Source organism: Chroicocephalus ridibundus, chromosome 3 (assembly GCF_963924245.1).
Source record: "Chroicocephalus ridibundus chromosome 3, bChrRid1.1, whole genome shotgun sequence".
NCBI lineage: Eukaryota > Metazoa > Chordata > Aves > Charadriiformes > Laridae > Chroicocephalus > Chroicocephalus ridibundus.
Genome location: NC_086286.1, coordinates 66,040,355 through 66,059,656, shown reverse-complemented (window position 1 = coordinate 66,059,656; position 19,302 = coordinate 66,040,355). Strand labels below are relative to the sequence as shown.

The window sequence follows — 19,302 nt, the reverse complement described above, 5'->3', positions numbered from 1 at the left end:
ATGAATGCAGTTGGTTTATTCCCCCCAGGAGTTCCCGCTGGTAGAGTATGTCAAAGTACTCCCAGCCGTCAGTCTGTCAGGTCTGCTCGGATGTTTTGGAAGACAGCGTGCTCTGAATGTGAATGTAACAATAGCAGGCTGATTTTTCAGCAGCCAGCACTGATAACTCTGATAAACAGTCTTCTTGAGGTAAGAAGTGACGCATATCAGAGGTTCCTGCCTTAGACGCCAAGGTTATTCGTCATGTAATTGGATATTGTTGGAGAAAACCATAATTATCCCAGATTTAAAGGCATAAGGCCATCTAGTTGATAATATGTGGTCAAAGATAATCATTCGCTGCTGAATCCACTTTAATCTTTCCTATTCATTTACTTTGAAGAGATGTGACCTCACCAGGTCGTACTTAAACAAAGCTGTGACTTACTGGCTTCGTGATTATTGTTAAATTATAGACCTGGCGCGCTTGTAATTTCATTGCTGTGGTAGGGTAAAACTTATACTCTCCTAATTCAGAAGTCTAGGAAGTTATCAGTTGACAGAAGTGAGGAACACATGCATCCCCCAGCAGATGCAGAGCTCTAGCTCTGGCTCCAGCCAGCAGAGAGCAGCTGTAGTGAATATCCGCTATTTCCGTCAAGTTCTGCCTATTTGACCCTACAAGCGCAATAAAAATTCCAGCTCACATACAGGTGGGGTCCATCATTAACCGTGCCTGAATTTGCCACTTTCTGATGACCCTGGGCTGCCCAAATGATGGAAAACCTCACAAGATCTAGGAAGTCTGCTACTCCTGTCCTCACTTACCCCCTGTCCCTGCTTCTGCTCTCTGGCTGCTCCGCCGTTCCCCTGCTGAAATTATGTTACAGCTGGATCCCAGCAGTCCTAATCATTCCCTTGGAACTGTAACGGGAGTTTTTATCACATCGCCCATTGAGTGACCCAGGAGATTCTAGGAAGTAGCTGGCTCAGCCGCCCGAGTGTGCTGAGGCAATTAGTCATCTGGGGGGCTATCTTCTGCTTCCAGGAAGCCAAGGACTATCACATCACAACAGGTTTTAGCTCCTGCCCCCAGGGAAACAAGCACATGAAAGCTCACAAAGTTATACCAAACAAAGTAATGCCTCTGGCTTGGGCCAGCTGCAGATCCCAGCAGCCTTTTCCCTCACATCTTTTGGCACCAGAAAATTGATAAACTGTTCCTCCTTCAGTGCTTTGCTCAGTCCTGTGATAGGAAGTCAGATTCCCTGCCGTGCTACCTCTCTCTTTCATATGCTAACGCACGCTTTTGTGTTTCTTATTACAAACATCCCCAAACCATCCATATAAGCATTACAAAACCTTCATGTAAATACTATATGCTGCCTTTAAAGACAATTTTTTGTTTGAACAGCCTCTTGGTTGCTCATTTACTTTTTTCATATTCTTAGCATGGTAACCATACATTACAATACTTTCTTCCCTAAAGGCTGCACAAATAAATGAGGCTTTGGCTTTTCTCCAGATATTTTCCCATTGTTAACAGGAATATCTGTTTTTAGACCCTTTCCCGTTTTTCCGTAAAGGTAGCCTTATCTTCTTGATCCATCAGTAACAGTTCGTTACCGATGTGGAACTCAGGCTCTTTGAGGTAGCCTTTCCTGTAATTACTGTTTCTGTCATTAATTGTCCCCTGAAACTTGGGCTATCTAAAAGGAATTTGAGGTAATTCCTTAGGCTTATATAGGGGAAAAAAAAAATCTACCAGAGTTCTTTGGAGGTATTTAATTTTGTTGTCTTATCATTATGAAATAGCTGTTAATGTTTGTAAGCTCTTTCCCATCATAGGCTGCATATGGAAATAGATGACCCTGGCTGAAGCTCTAGATTGCTTTTGATGAGTAAAATGGGAAAAAGTTCATAAGAGACTTGTACTGAGCCAAAATATCAAGACTCATATAGATCCTAGGCTTGTTTAGTCATGTTTTATGCATAGATCCAACATATTAAATAAATTTCCAAAAGAAATTATGGAGCTTTATAATAAAAAATCTCCTAGTTCTGACACCTTTGACTATATTGTCCCACTCCATTAAATTACTGCTTCAGAAGGAATTTCAACTAGGAAAAGGAAAGAAGGCAGGAGGCAATGAGTAATAGAAAGGCACTGGCTGAAGTGCTGAAGTGGCTGAAGAGTACAAATGAGGAATCTCAGCTCTAAGCAACAATTTAAATTGCACAATACTGAGAGTGGTAAATGCTCTTCACAGATAGCACATAGCATCACTGCGCTTTCTCCTTACCTCTTTTGTACCCTTATATGTCCACAGTAAGAATGTTTATATCTGAGGCTTCCTGACAGTCAACAGAAAGACAAAGGCATTTTGAGAGCTATTTCAAACGAGCTATTTCTGTTGGTCAACTAGAAGGGACCCAGGGATGACTACTGTGTCCAATTCTGGAGCCCTTGCTACAAGAAAGATATGGACATGCTGGAATGCGTCCAGAGAAAGGCCACGAGCATGATCAGTGGGCTGGAGCACCTCTCCTGTGAGGACAGACTGAGAGAGTTGGGGTTGTTCAGTCTGGAGAAAAGAAGGCTCCGAGGAGGCCTTATAGTGGCCTACCAGTATCTTAAGGGGGCCTACAAGAAAGCTGGTGAGGGACTTTTTAGGATGTCAGGTAATGGTAGGACTAGAGGGAATGGATTAAAACTAGAGATGCGATGATTCAGACTGGACGTTAGGAGGAAGTTCTTCACTATGAGAGTGGTGAGACACTGGAACAGGTTGCCCAGAGAGGTGGTGGAAGCCCCATCCCTGGAAGTTTTTAAGGCCAGGCTGGATGGGGCCCTGAGCGACCTGATCTAGTGGGAGGTGTCCCTGCCCATGGCAGGAGGGTTGGAACTAGATGATGTTTAAGGTCCCTTCCAACCCTAACAATTCTATGATTCTATGACAAGCTCAAGAGTTTCCTCCTCTGTGGGGAGGAATAATAATAATAGAGGGTAATAAGAGAGAGTAATAAGACTTTGAGAGGGTTCACATGTATGAAGAATCAGATGTCCAAGACACTTGTCACTTTTCTGCTCAAAACCTTCTGATGCCCTCCTCCTGAGGAGTCATGTTTAAAAACAGCATGTTCTGGTTATAGAATAATTAAGGAAATTTTAAAGCACTTGATTGCAACTGGTGTCCAGCCTTTATTCATAAAAAATTATCGCAGGTAATTCAGCCAGAGGCATAGAGAGGAAGTTGCACATTGCCTGATATTTATGGGTTTAATTCTCAATGTCCCACATGTGTGGGAGTGCGTGTGTTTGCCTTGTCTTTCTATGTCTGTGCACATACCTACTCCACATAAATGAGCATTAGTGGGAGTGGGTGTTTTCCAGAAAACATACAATGCTCGTTGTGCAGTACTAAGCAAATGCAAGGTACAATATTATGTATGTAAAAGGCATTTTACATGGTATATTAGAGAAAAATCACTAAATTGGACATGCTTCATGAATGCAGAGAACATTCCATGACATGGGAGGAATTAGTCCAGCCAAGAAACATGATACCACATATGTAAAAAGGAAATTTGGCTCTTCAAGGAACGAGCTCAGCTATTATATCTTTTCCATCATAACTTAAAACCTCAGGGTATGATTTTATGATACCAACGTGCAACATATTAAAAAGATATCCTTCTTAGATGTATGATACTTATTCATTAGTTCCTGAAAATCAATTCATTTTAGATGCTTCTAACTGGATTGTCTGGAATCAGGACACCCAAATCAGCAGTCCTCTTAGAAACCTGCTGCTTCTAGGTTTTAAAATATACTGATTCATAATGGAAAGGGATTTAATTCATTTAAATGCTTTTTAGTGTGGCACAATTGGAGGACTTTTATATAAATTCTTGGCAAAATTTATCAACAAAACGAACCAAATGTCTTCTGTAATTGGGATAACAGCCTATGTCAAAGAAATACTTGGAAATTGAGAATGACAACGTTCCAAATTCTATTACTACACATCAGTTCTGCTCAGGAACGAGACACTGTTACTTTCAGATGGGATGGGAAGATCTTCCCACCCAAGGCCACACACAGCCGGAGCAGAAAAATCACATACAGGAATTTCTGCCTCCCTTTCTTATTGTTTCACAGCTCTTCATACCGTTCAGCTCATGCTGAAAAGCATTTAAGTGCTATCTCCTCTCAGCGATACACATTCCTCCGCTCAGCGTGCAGATCAAACTGGCTTGCCTCCATGCCAGCAACACTTTTTCAGTATTTAGGTGGAAAGGCAAGGACCTGTTGCAGCTGATTTCAGTGCCGCAGCACGCAGCGCTGGCGATAGGCCAGGCAGGGCAATTTCTGACAGCGTGAGCAGACCTGGCTTCCAGAGCATCTCGGCCTCCAGCCGGGCCCACGGCTCTGCCCGACGTGGGCCAGGCTGCAAGTGTGGGCTGTGGCCGCCAGCTGTAACCATTCAGTGGAACCATCAGTCACAGCAGGGATGAAATAAAAGATGAATTGGTAAGCACTATTCCCTGTGTTAAATTAAGGGAAATTACTTGTCCCAAACAATATGAGGGATAAAGTAACTGAGGCCTTTGTTACTTGTGGCTGTGAAAGATGATTCTTAGAATTGGTCCTTATCTCTCTTTTCTCATCAGAATTGATCGTTATCCCACTTTTCTGACCAAAATATTGTTTTGGCCACAACACTGTTTTAAATTTTCCCTCATAACATATTCAAGTTACATAGATACAAACAGCATTTATATCCAGCCCTTTTCAGTAGTGTTCACACTTCAGGCATGGGTGAACAGCAGAGCTTGTAGCCATTACCTTAGTTTGCAACCGTCCTCTCACCTAATAGCCCAGATATTATTGTCAAGACAACACAAATAATAAAAGAAAAAAACATGTTCAAAAGTGTATGGGGAAAAAAATCTTTTAAATACTTCTTCAGAATAAAAGCAACTGCAGATGCAAGACACTTTTTTGTCAATTGGACTGGACAATAATATAGCTGGACATATCTTAACACCTCTTGAACATTGCTGTGGACTTCAGAAGTGGTTGCCAGTACTCCGTCCCTGCCCACAGCTGGCCCGGGGGAAAGCTGCTCACACGTCCTGCAAACTGAGACGCTCCGGCCTGGAGGTCAGCTGGGGAGAAAGCACTTTGCAAGGTCATGCAGGGCTGCCAGCGCTACCTGGCATGACTCATAGGCATTGCAAAGTGATGAACTCCTACTCGACTCTCTGAAAAAAAAACCACCACCGTTTCTGAACCTGGCTAACAGTGTTAACATTTCAACATGTATTTGTTATTTGTACTGTCTTGCCAATTACACTTGAAGCCTGAGGGTGACCAGATAGCTATAAATCTTGCTAGCCCAGAATAACCATGTTTGAGACCAGATTCTTAAAAATAAATGTAAGTATCTAAGAAGAGGTATAAGGGCTCTGTTACTACAGTATGCTGAAGGTTCATTAATCCTAACATTTATGGTTTCTTTCTTTCTTTGAAGAAAGGTAACGCTATTCCCATATTAGCCATAAGAAAACAGTTACGGCTATACAATGTGCAGGTATAAGACGATACGAGCCACTTACTTAGTTATGGTTTCCTAATGAACCAACATTATCCAGTGCAGCACGGGGCTTTTGCAGCTTACATCTCTGGACTTCTTCCCAGATAAATCAGGGGGCAACAGAGAAAGGAGAAGTAGGATCCAGATCTCATCCCAGCCCTGAGTTGTCTCACATCGCCAGCCCTGGAAACAGGAGAAACTCCTGAGTTTAGGCAGCTTAGACACAGCTGAGGTGATTGAAACTCATTTCTTAGTATCACACAGGCAATGTGATAGACCAGGGACCTTAATTTGTATCTGTTCAGAAAAGAAGAACACTACTTGTTAAGAGTACGCATAATGCGTGGCATATCTTTTGGATACTCCTGAGCTGACATCTGTAGAGATATACGACCATTACAAAATCAGTTCATTTTCCTTTATTTTCCCACAAGGCCTGTATAAAGGAGAGGGGAACGGGGTGAATGTCATTAATACAGTGAAACCCCATAAATAAGAATAGATATTGTGAAAACTGCTGAAAACAAGACTGGTTTAGTTATTTGTTTAACTTATGAATATTCATACAGCCATTATCATAGCTGTTTTCTGGAGCTTCAAAGTCTGAATTTGCAAAATCTATACTTTTCAAGCAATACTGCTGATATGTTTAAGTAGGCAACAGGCAAGCCTCAAAAGCTTTGGTAAGTCCATTTTATTCAAAAAAATATTTAAAAACCTGTATGTTTGTTTCTATTTATCTTGGCATCTTGGAATGCAGACAGAAAATCAAAGATCAGAATTTTCTCATGAGATTCTACTTCCTGGAAACAACCAAAGGGTAGCACTTTCCGCACCATTCTCATCCTTCCACTTCTGATCTCAGCAGAAACTGAGGAGCACAGCTGACTCCAATATTTATTTATTTAGAAAGAATAGAACATTTTGAACCTCAAAGCAAAATGAAGGAGAGTTTTGTTGTTTGGATTTCTGCCAAAGATGCGATGAATTCTACTAAACAATTGTTAAGCAGCAATTGTTATAATTTAGGGCATTTGGTCTGTGCCAAATGCTACTCCAGTGTGTGTTATTGTAATGTAGGGTGCAAGCAGCCTACTCAAATATCAGCACAAAACTTGGCTGGTTAAATTATCTAGCTGTTTTCCCATGGCTCCTCTTTGAATCGAAGGGAAGACACAGGCTCTGTGATACGGTGATTCAGAGTAGAGGGCTAATTTGGGTGCTTTGAATGGTACCCTTGGTGACTGTCTCGTTCCTATTTAAGTTAGTGACGTTGTAAAAGTGTCCCTGTTTCTTACACTGACCTTTGAATGATAATCAGGACCTGTCCGTATAACATCTAGTAAAACAAGGCTCCAACCACACAGACATCTGTTACCAAATTGATCTAATCCAAACTGATTTGTACTCCCACATGCACACTGAGGTATATTGGCATTTAGTAATAAAGAAAAAAAAAAAAAAAGCAATTAGGAAAGCTATATTTGGCTTTATGCTGCAGGGAAATTACAAAAATAACCTAAAATTGATGTACATGTTAAATACAACTTCTATTTACTGTTAAGATTTAAATATCTTATCTACGAAATTAGTATTTTTCATCTTATCTAGACCAACTATCACCTGCTTAACAAATGTCTGCTCCTTTCATTATCTTTTTTATAAAATAAAAGTAAATAACCATAGTAAATAGCTACCAATCACTGAATGTATATAGTTGTCTTTTACCATTCATTTCCTCCTGCTCATCTCTCCATACCTTAACGTTGCTTCAACGAAGTGTTGAAGCCACATTCCTCTCAACATGGTACATCACGTCCCATTCGTCCCAGCCTCCGGAAAGGGCATTAATTGCAGAGCTGCTAAGGCTGTTTTTTTACCACTCTTGGTTCAAAGATGTTTCATAGCATTACAGAGATGCAATCAGCTTTTCCTATCTCTTCTGTGCCACACGCAAGACACCTGCAAGCCATTGAGCTCTTTACCCAAATGCATCCTCATTCTTCCATTCACATTGTCCGGTGCTTGCTCTTGCTTCCATACACTTTCAGATAGAAAATATTCAACAAGCTAGCTACAGCAAGCTGAAAAATTTTCACTGTGAAAAGGCAGTGTTATAATTTTTTTAAATTATTTTTATTAACTTTTTTTCTATGGGGGAAAGTTGTTTCTCCTTTCTCATTTTGTTAAGAAAATAACCAGCATTACATTCTGACCTTTTCTGGTAATTTTCCTTCTCTATTGTTTTGTTAATTTATTTAGACTTTAATATTCTAACATGTTTATTCAAATGTTATTCAAATACCAGGTTAAATGTTATTCAAATATCAGGTTATAGGATCTGTTATCCTAATGCAATGTTTTGAAGTTATCTCCACAGAATACTCCCTACATCAAAAGGAAAAAAATATTTTCTCAGAAGTAATTTACTGCAAATTTTTAAATTCTGCCTGACGGACATTTGGTTTTAACTTCTAATTTCTAATAAAAACAAAGCCTGACATTTTCATAAAACAAATTCTGCTTTCCAACCTGCTACTGTTAACATTGGTTTTATTATGTTAGCAATTGTACTCTGAACTGAGGAACTGTGCTTTTTAAAAGAAAATAGTAAGGAACCCAGCAGGCAGTCCTAGATGAGCATGCACTTCTGTTTATGCTGTGACTAGAAAAGGAAGTTTATGTTCCTGCAAAAATTAGACTTAAATAAGTATTTCCTATTGGATTTATACAAGCCCATGTGATGGCATAGTTGGAAACCTGAGATTTAGCCGCTAAAAAAACAGCTGATGTAGATGGCAAATGTCAGCAAAGGAGATGCAGTTCGTTTTCCAATTCATTGGCATAGGAAACTAGTGGTTTAATAGGGTGATAGGCCAACTGGTGTTTGATTTTTTTTCCACACAGTCACACAATCTGGTAAAAGTTACATCACTTCCTTGCACGCTAGCCCCACTAAATTGTTTCCTGTGCCAATGTTCCAGCTGAAGTTGGAAATACTGGAGGATTTCTTTCCCTTTCTGAAAAGCTGAAGTTAATGGTGGCTGAAACCAGTTTCATCTGGTATTACTTGAATGTTGATATTATACTTTAAAAATAAGAACAAAAACTATGTAATGGGTTTCATTGAAGTGCATAAGAAGTTCCTGATAAAAATAACAGAATTATTTAGTATATGCACAATATTCCATTAAAAACAAGCAAGAAGATAGACTAGTCCATTGTATAGACTTTTTGTTTAACTCTGACTTTGGGACACAGCAAGGAACAGTCTGTAACATCTCTGCTTTTCAAAGCACCTAACATCATGACCAGAGCTGTATGGAAAGTGAATACGGAGGGAATGCAGAGGGGAGCAGAGTTGTCCCTGGCGGTTCAATGCTGCTCCCTTGAGCACTGAAATTTTCTTTTCTTCGGTAAAGGAGACACGCAGCAATGTCCTTCAGTCAGCTTCTCTGAGTGTGACCAGAACTTTGCAGACTTCAAAAAAGGGGTGACAGTTTGCCAAGGTCATGCTTATAGAGAGAAGACGGTGCCTGTCATCCTAAGGATCTGAGCTTGGTTTCTGAATTAAGTGTCTTCAGACTGCAACTGTGTGCGGCAGGAAATGTTTGTGGGAGCAATCACTCTTATGGTTAGCTCTCCCATCCCACCCAAAGGTGGCTGAAAATGGTTTTGTTGTTGTTTCTAGAGGATCTCTGTCAGTGGAAGGCAAGCTAAAGAGAGTAACCCAAAAGTCTTAAAATTTTGACATTAAGTAACCAGGGTTGTCTTGTAGTTCACTTGACATACGACGTTGCAGACCTCAGAAAAACAGATCAATCGCACACAAATATAATCCCTAGTATTGAACAGATAATGAAAGGGAGACAGAAATTTTGTCCTGACCACCCCACCTGAAAACTTCTGAAACTGTATTGCTATTGATGAGAAGACATGTTTATAGATATCTCTGAGACAAAGCTCAGATTTGATGTGTGGCTAAGGTCTGGGAAAAAATCTGTATATAGTACAGTATTTGCATGGCCATCTTATCAAAATAACCTGAATCCTTTCCTGGTTTACTAATCATTTGATCAATTAGGGAATTTTTTAAGTAATGTATCTTTCAAATGCTGTGTATCTAAATGAATATTGCTATCATGAGAGCTGCGCAGATCTCTGCAAAATGATGTGTGATTGCCTGGATTGAAAACCAAAAATCATAACAGATATCTTAGGAAACATTGGAAAACATTTATGGTTTTACATATGGTCAGGATATCTTGGAAAGCGTACTGCAGCTGGAACTGCATTGCTGAGAGCAGGCTGCCCAAAGAAGTCTGAGAGAAACAGCTTTTCCAGAAAGCCTCCCCTGCATTTGCAGATCTAGTGGATGCCTTTAACCAGTTATAGATAGTTTTTCATCCTAGGCTATCTACTTGGAGTTTTTTTCTTTCTGCAGCATTATCATCAAGACTACATTTTGAGTGGTAGCCGCAGTGAGGAAAAAGAACCGACAGGTGTTTGCAATGGGGTTTGATAGCATGGTAATAAAACACCAGCACGGGGGTGACAGCAGAGCTCCAAAGCTGCTGACGCTGGTGGAGCTACATTTACACAAATGCATTTGTAAGAAACGCAAAGAGCTTGATTACAGTAAATATGGCCTGATTTTGCAGTCATGAGAAACTAGGTCAGAGGGAGCTTATTTTATCACTAGGTTGTTTGTGCATCATTGTCAGACCTTTCCCATGACTTCCCAGCTGTATCTCCTGTCCATCCCCACAGCAAACTGCACTTGCTGCTGTCCTGCAAGACGCAAAGAGGGAAATGAACCCAAGAAACTTCTGTGAGAGGACAATTAACCTCAGCTTTGAGGCATGCACATCATCGGAAAGCTGATGTGCGGACAGACTGAAGACAGACAAAGGGTGATCACAGCACAAGCACAAATGTAGAAATGGTACTCCAGTACCATAGGTATTTCATCCAAAATACACACCTGTATTTCCGCTATGATTTAGTGGCCTAGGTATTCAACCTGACCAAAGTGTCAAGCTTCTTTAGTCACTGCTAGTAACAAGTCTGCAATCAGAATCTACATGGCATCGGGCAAAATCCAATTGAGTTGTATTACTTTACTCTCACATTGCAAATAGGAATAAATTTGGGAGAGGTCTGCACAAGGCCTCTCCCTAACCTATGCCATCCTAATGCTCATTATAGGGTCTAAATGTGATTACGCACAGAGATATATTTACTGTTAATTATTGAAGTCACTAGACAAAAACTGAAGAATAACAAAGAGTAGTTACTCTGCAATATTAATATGTGCAGCCATCAAATATCCAACAAGTTTAAAAAGTTAAGAAATATTTATTAATTTTATTGTAAATAGTGCTTCTTTTCCTAGTCAAATATTATTTCCTCTCCATCTTGAAAGCTAAAAGGAAAAATTAATTTATCAGCTTTTCTGATATCTGATTTACAAGTGAAGGAGCAAGGTCTATTATTCCTCTATATTTATCATTATGTCTCATTTATTCCTACTGCACTATGCTTTCTTTGACAAAAATTTGAACTAGATATCACGTAATGCAGATTTTTTTGGCTACTCATTTTATTTTTATAATTTCAAAAGATAGGAAAAGACAAAATCATAGTTGCAAGTCTTTTCCATATACCATAAGGGACAAGGATACCATAGGCTATACAGCCACTAATGCCGTCTCATTAAGGTTATAAGTGACAGAAGAAACATTTCAAATGTGTCACGTCTCTCATCTTTCAAACAGCTGCCATAATTTTTAGATACTTATGTCCCAACCGAGAAAATATGTATGCACATGCTCAGCTTTAAAGATGGCAGTAATCCTTTTGAATTCATTGAGGCTATCCAGTTACTTAATATTAGTTATGTATTTAAGGGATGTGCGTCTCTTATCTGGTTAGTCCCTTTTTTCTACTCAGTTTTTTTTCACCTGTTCACAAAAAGTAATCCTGCAGGATGCTGCAGTTATTCTTGTTATAGGGTTATTGTATAAAGATGATGATTAGCATTTCCATTATCTCGTACAACTTATTATTTTCTGCCTACCTGATTTCTACCTACGTTTTCAACTAGATGCAGTGTTCTTAACCTCCCACTCCATTACCCTCGTCCATTATTAAGCATCCGTTGCAAAACCATTGCAATGATCACTGTGTAACGGCTGCCTTTGGGATAGCAATGAGTTCTTAAATCTCTGGACTTTCCCTTGGCTCAGGTAAATCTCACTTGCATGTAAGAATTGAGGGAGGAGATAAACTAATGGAGTCCGTCAGATACATTGTGCAACACAGTTAAATATAGTGCTGGCAATTCCCTTCTTACTTCTCCTTCAGCTTATCATTATTATTTTCTGATTATGGTTTATTAAGGTGAGATCACTCTATTATCTGTTATCTGTTATTTCCTTTAAAGCCACACAGAATTTCACCGTCTACTGGGCGGGGAAATTTTTAGCATCAGACTCAGTATGCTGAACTTTTAATTTTCCAAAGCAGGCAATGGAAAAATTACACAACCTCACTGTTTCCAATTAGTTATGGACTTCTGTTTATTCCTTTACCACAAGCATTTTTGCTTAGTTAGTAGTACAAATTGTTAATCATAAAAATGTGCTATCTCACATGTGCTAAGAATGAAAAAGGAATTGGCTCCTTGCCCTACAGAACTCAAGCAATCCTCACTCCTCCGTTTCCAGAATCCTTTTCCAAGGAATCTGATTCACTGATGACAACAACCAAAAGATTATGGTGAACCCACAGAACACCACTGCCTGTCTTCAACTTTCCCTATAGGTGAGGCTCTCCAGGAGTGATTTTTTGCACAGCTCAGGCTATAACAAGTAGTGCATCCTTACCATTCCCTTAGAAATTCATTTCACTACTCTTGACAGTGAGGTCGTAGCAGATTAAAAAATAAAATTAAAAATAATAGACATTTGTAATGAGACATATGTGAGGCAAAGAATAAGAGAATTATACTATGATTTTTAAAGCAATGAAAGAAACCTTGCAGGAGGTCATTAGAAAAATTCTTGCAAGCTCTGCATAAGTCTGCCTGCTTATGTTCCTTCTGTCATATTCTCCAAGCCTCTTAGGCACTCTGTTCCCTTGTTCCTGCTAAAAGTTACTCACTCACATTCTTGTTTTCTTTCTTGCTCCTTTTAGGCTGCCCTGCAAATGTGCAGCACGGGTTTTTTCTTTTACTTTATGTGTAACAACTGTGCCCCAGCATTTGCAGTCTTATCTGTTATCTTAAACTCATATCACACTCATGAAGTCTTCTAAAACTTTATCCCATTGATGATGTTGTCATTTGGTCTGACCCTAGGCAATGGCCTAAGCCTGTTGTCTCTGATCTCCAGAGGTCCCTTCCAACCCCTACCACCCCGTGATTCTGTGGGTCCCTGCAACCCCTAGGACAGAGGCAAAGGCATACTTTTCATAAGCGACTACTGATTTAAGATGATTCTGCTAATAAGTGCCATCTTACAACACTACACTTTCTAAAAATCAGTATCTGACAGTCTTTGAAACTGGTCTTAACATTTGGAGTACTTAACATTTGCTAATCACTTAAAAAGTTTGGTAGTCTTTTTCCAATTATTTTTTTGAATAATGTACTGTATAAATAGACAATATCAAATCTTTTCAGGTGTCTGTTTGCGAATGTACTCTTAGTAAGTTGTGACACAACGCAGTGGGGTGGGTTAGCTGAAAGAATAGACAATTTCCAATTGTAATGAATCTGCCATGAATTTTTGTGCCATTTTTCCAAATATCGGCTATCAGATAGAAGTGACAGGAATAATAGAATAAAATTTCTCCTTTACAATGCTCTGTTAACACAGAAAGGCAAAGCTGCCTGTACTCTGAGGAAGCTGTCAGCAAAGTTGCAGGCTGGAGGTCCCAGTATCACTTACAGTACTGGCAAGCAGGAGGTCATTGCTGGGGAATGAAACTTGGGGAGGGAAGCAAAAGGAAAAGGCTGGGGGGGTGGAGGGGGAGAATCAAGGATCTTTCTTCACCATTCTTTTTTTACAGCTTTTGTGTGTCTGGACTGATTTGTTGTGGGAGAACTGCTGGAGACCGTATATTTGGCACAGGACAGGGTAGCTCAAAGCCAAAAGGATGGTGCTATTGCCAGTTTAAACCATGGCTTTTCTTTTTTTTTTCTCTTTCTCCCTCCCTCCTTTTTCTTTGAAGGAAGGAAAAGAAAAAAGGGGAAGAAAGGGACTTGCAATGAAAACCAGAGCAGTGGGTTAATGACAGCCCTGCAGGCTTCAGTAGACTGGGAAGATACACGAGGCACTTCCTCTACCATCTGGCAGGCAATTCTGCTGCTGCTGCTTAGTACATAACTTTGGAGTGAATAAGCAAACAAGTAAAACTTTTTAAGAGACACCAATTATGAAACACCAGCTATTAATCTGTCATCTTACTCCCTTCCCTTTTCTCCCACCACAGTATTCCTTTCCTCAAGTCTTTTCCAGTTCTCGTGTCTACCTGTGAAAATATGCACTGCCTTGTCAGGTTTTCAGATCCGACTCTGTTTGCCTTTTCGTTGGCATTGCTTCTCAGGATGAACGAGGGCCAGAGCTAATACATTTATATTTCTCTTGTAATCACTTAAGCTTCTTTGAGTCGGAGAGAAATGCAGTTAGTAGCAATAAAGCCATCCGCCTCTGTTGAAAGATTTCCTTCAAGTCTGGCTGGAAGTGAGAATGTAAAAGAGCAGCTTTCGGTGAGCCAAGCTTACTCAACTATTGTTTAAAATGCAGTCACAAATGGCTGGGTGCATTGCTGTGTAGGAGTATGTTATGGTTTTGTGGTGGGGTGACCCTAGCTGGACACCAGGTGCCCACCAAAGCTCTATCAGCCCCCTTCTCAGATGGACAGGGGAGAGAAAATATAACAAAAGGCTCATGGGTTGAGATAACGACAGGGAGAGATCACTCAGCAATTACTGTCACGGGCAAAACAGACTCGACTTGGTGAAATTAGTTTAGTTTATTACAAATCAAACCAGAGTAGAGTAATGAGAAATAAGAAGTAAATCTTAAAACTCCTTCTTCTTGGGCTTAACTTCACTCTTGAATTCTCTCCCTCCTCCCCCCGAGCGGCGCAGGAGGACAGGAATGGGGGTTGTGGTCAGTTTATCACACTTTTTCCCTGCACTCCTTCCTCCTGAGAGGGAGGGCTCCTCACACTCTTCCCCTGCTCCAGCATAGGGTCCCTTCTTCAGGAGACAGTTCTCCACGAACTTCTCCAATGTGAGACCTTCCCACGGGCTGCAATTCTTCACAAATTGCTCCAGTGTGGGTCCCTTCCACAGAGTGCAGTTCTACAGGAACAGCCTGCTCCAGTGTGGGTCCACCAAGGGGTCACAAGTCCTGCCAGCAAACCTGCTCCAACGTGGGCTCCTTTCTCCACAGGCCCATAGCTCTTGCCAGGAGCCTGCTCCAGTGCAAGCTTCCCACAGGGTCACAGCCTCCTTTGGGCATCCACCTGCTCTGGTATGGGGCCCTCCACAGGCTGCAGGTGGATATCTGCTCCACTGTGGACCTCCATGGGCTGCAGGAGGACAGCCTGCCTCACCATGGTCTTCAGCACGGGCTGCAGAGGAATCCCTTCTCTGGCACCCGGAGCACCTCCTACCCTACCTTCTTCACCAACCTTAGCGTCTGCAGAGTGGTTGCTCTCACATATTCTCACTCCTCTCTTTAGCTGCAATTGCACAGGTTTAGGTGGGGTTTTTTCCCCCTTCTTAAATATGTTATCCTTGAGATGCTACCACTGCCGCTAATGAGCTCGGCCTTGGCCAGCTGCAGGTCCATCCTGGAGCCAGCTGGCATTGGCTCTATCGGACATAGGGGAAGCTTCTAACAGCTTCTCACAGAAGTCACCCCCGCTACCAAAACCGCGTTACACAAACCCAATATAGTTTTAATTCTGATGGCTTTTCTCAAGCACAATGAAATGCATTGTGTTGAGGTCACATCTTCAAGTTCAGTAAATCACCACAGCACAACTGAAGTCAGAAAAACAGAGAAGTTGCAAAATCTCAGGTTTTTGTCTCTTAAAAGTCTCTGAGAGTGATACTACAGCTGATTTTTGATGCTGAAAACCTTATCATCAAATATATATCTTTCAGGCTTTCCTGTGAGCAGCTCTTATCTGGCTCCATTCTTATAACAAAAAAGACAAAAGGAATGTCAATGAGTAACAGCAAAATCTTGGATGAATTAAGGATAAGTAATCACTGAATTGTAGTACAACTGTGAAGCACAAGTTCAGTAAGAATAAGATGTATTAATTTACAGATATGCCCATTAATGCCAGGCAACATTTTTTACAAAAATTAATTTTTGTTATTTGCAACTGCTGATCCTTAAATGGGCCAGAAAGAGGGGGGGGGGAAGAAATTCCAAGTGCTCTAGAGCAATTGCTTTCATTTGACACTAATTTTCCCAGAAAAAAAACCATACTGTCTGTTAGGTTTATTACACAGCTTCTTGAAATACCAAAAACTATAACAACAACAGATCACAGTTTCAGTTTGTTTTTTGACTGGCCTCCTGCTTTGTACCTGTAGAACTGTAAGTGAAAACAAATACAACAACTAATGCTTCAATTCTGACTGCCTGATCCTACCCACAAGGCAGGTACAAACCCAAGAGACCCAACTACAGTCGGCGCAAAACTTTTCACAGTTTTAAGGATATAAAAAGGTAGTGTAGATTTTGAAGACTCAGAAGATTGCTATCGATGCTATCAAGAGGGTTGGTGGTTAAGTTTGTTTAAAGACCTATATATTCAGATATTAGTCTAAACTTTGGGCTGGGCATCTGTGAACACATTCTCTTCCAAGATATCTGGTAACTTTTTGCATCCAGTGAAGCTGGAAGTGCCCCAAGGACAGCCCTTCTTTCACAGTACCCTGGCACTTCTGCTCTTTGCCCCAGCAGGGAGCAGGAAGTGCAGAGGTAAACAAAGATGAAAAACAATAAGTGGAAAAAAAAGTTACTGCAACTCCTTGTAGCTCAAAACCAAAATGAAGCAGTTGGGATGGAAGGTTTAACTTGCCCAGGGCAAGTAGTCTTCTAAGTCTTTTTGACTTCAGTTGCCCAGTTTATCCCTCTCTCACAGGAGCAACATTGCGTTTAAAAGTAATTGCACAACACGCACTGATATGAAAATCCTAAAATATCGCAAGAAGCCATATGACCTTAAAAATAGTAAAATTTGCCAATCCACAAAATTATAACCATACATTGTATGAACGTGTTAATGCTAGTGCTACTGTACTGCCCATCATCTATTTGCTTTCTTTGTTCTTAACCCCTTTGTTCCGAGAGTCAGGATATCCTGATGCTAAGGATTCTGCAAAATAACAGTACAACAACAATAGTATAATACTTTGGAAGCACTTCACAATTTTCAAGACAGAGCCACCTGAAAGTGTAGCGGGCTATCAGTACAGCACTACAGCCTATAGTGAACATAGGGCAAGGTTTTTAAAAGCATTAGAGTTGTCTGAGGTGGGAACTTTTAAGATACACATGTCAAAGGATCCTCGAACAGGGGAAAGAGCATGCTGCCCCTGCTGATATTGGCATGAGGAGGAAAGGCTTCTGCACCGTTTTCTACATGTCAAGGTGTTTGTTAACTTTCAGTCCGTTCTCTTGGCTCCTCTTCCGCTGTGAAGGAAGATCCTGCTTGTTTGCCAGTTTATTTTTCCATCCGTGAAAAGGCAGGATGTTAAATGTAACCCAAATGTAACAAATGTATTAACTATGCCTGCTAGAAAATATTATAATGCCCACTAAAATCCCATTAAATAAGTCTTCTGCGATCTTACTGAAAACTCAGCGCTGGTGCAAAAGCCCACCCTCCACCCTTCTGTTTGTTGCATGCTCTGTAAACTAACGGCTAAAGCACAGAGCAGTACCAACTTTTAGCAGACTAAAAGGGATATATTGTACCAAGGCAAAATAAAAGTTCTGGAAAGCACAAGGCCCCTCCTGGTTGGGCATCCCAGGGAAAGGCCGGGTGCTGCTGGGGTGCCCGGCCAGAGGCAGCACCCAAGCCCTCGTTGATGGCCGCAGAGCCCCGGACGGCCGCCTCACCGCTGCACGAGCCAGAACGCTCGCCCGGGAGGGCTTTGCCTTGTTTTTAAAGATTAGCGATGAATAATTGTCCTCTCGCCGGAGTCTGTGAGTGATCGCTGCCACCAGGCAGTGTCCTAACGTGACCCCGTCCAGGTGGGGCTCTGCAGCCAAAGCGATGAGGACGCAGGGCAAACACCCCACAGCTCCCCCGACCCTCCCCAAAACCGTAATTTCAGCGACTCGTTCCCCTCCGAGCCGTCAAGCGCCGTCGCTGCCCGTCTCCACGCTTGTGTCGGGCGCTTTCCCTGGGGCTGGCGTCCGAAAGAGCAGCGGGCGGGGGGCACCGCAGGCCGCCATCGGACTCCTGCCCGCTCCGGGCCCTCGCAGCGGGACGTGAACGGCCGCCTTTCCCCCCCGGCTTACCGCGGGGTTTGACTGAGAGGCCAAAACCCCCACCGGCTCCCCAGCCATCCCGGCGAGGGCGAGGAGGAAGGCGGGGAGGTGGGGGCTCCCCCGCGGCATCGCGGCGCGGATACGGTCCAACCGCCCCCTCCCTGCCCTCCTCCTCCTCCTCCTCAGCGCGCAGAGGGGCGGCTCTGCCCGCCCAGCCCCGCTGCCCCCGACCGCCGTCGGGCTGCGCCGCCCCCCGCGCCGCCGCCCCGCCGCCGGCAGCAGCAGCAGCGGCCCGAGCCCCCGCCCCCGCCCCCGGGGCTCGGCGCTGCGCCGCGCCGGCATGAGCGGCGGCTCCGCGCCTGCCCGCCAGCCGCTTCGCCCCGGCTGCCGGCGCCTGGCGGCGGGTTGAGGGCGCGCAGAGGGCGGCCGGCGAGCGCGGCGGCCGGAGCCCGGCGCTCCTTCCTTCCCGCACCGCACCGCGGGGCCGGGGCCGGGCGGCGGCGGGGCGCGCCCCCCCCTGCGCGGGGCGGCGGTGGGCGGCCAGGCGCCCCCGCCCCGCTCTGGATGCCCATCGCGGCTGCTCGGGCCGGGGGGTGGCTGCGGCTCCCCGGCGGGGGGCGCGGGGCAGGATGCCGGTGCTGGAGCGCTTCTTCCCCGCGGCGGAGCCGGGCAGGCGGAGGAGGACGGGGGAAGAGCCGATGCCCTTTCCCATGGGCAGCCTGCCCGGTTATCAGCAGGGAACCCTGGCCTGGGACTTGCCCGAGATGATCAAGATGGTAAAGCTCGTTTGGAAATCCAAGGGGGAACTCCGCGGGGCGAAGCACAGAGGGGTGTTGGAGACCGAAGATGCCCTGGGCGGCTCGGCAGGTAGGTTTCCCCTGCCCCGCTGCTCGGGGGAGCGTGGGGGGAGGAGGGGGGAGAACGCGGCGGGGGTCCGGGGATGGCGGGGAGCCGCGGCCGAAGCCGTGCCGTCCCGTCCCGTTGTGGGGTAGAGCCGCCGGGGCTGCCGCCGGCGGAGCGGAGCGGGCTGGACGGCGCGGGGCCGGGGAGCGCGGCCCGACGGGCGTCCGGGTTTAAAAACGTGCTTTTGGCAGCTCTGGCCCTCTCCCCCCGCGGACACACGCAGTCACGCACACGCGGGGTTTGTGCCGGATGGGGGAGGCAGGTCCGTGCGCTGATGGCGCTCTGCC

At 43.5% G+C, this 19,302-nt stretch overlaps 1 protein-coding gene across 2 annotated transcripts in view; it reads left to right on the top strand.

The window, feature by feature from the left end:
• The window catches only part of PDE7B (phosphodiesterase 7B), a 179,836-nt gene that overhangs the window by 75,316 nt on the left and 85,218 nt on the right, over window positions 1–19,302 (top strand). The window contains exon 1 of one of the 2 annotated variants that reach the window (XM_063329535.1): window positions 18,514–18,979. The exons of the other annotated variant lie outside the window; for it this stretch is intronic. Within the exon in view, the coding sequence (XP_063185605.1) occupies window positions 18,742–18,979 (238 nt within the window). The 5' untranslated portion in view covers window positions 18,514–18,741. Of the gene's footprint in view, window positions 1–18,513; window positions 18,980–19,302 lie in introns of those variants that run through there. 2 annotated transcript variants of the gene reach the window in all.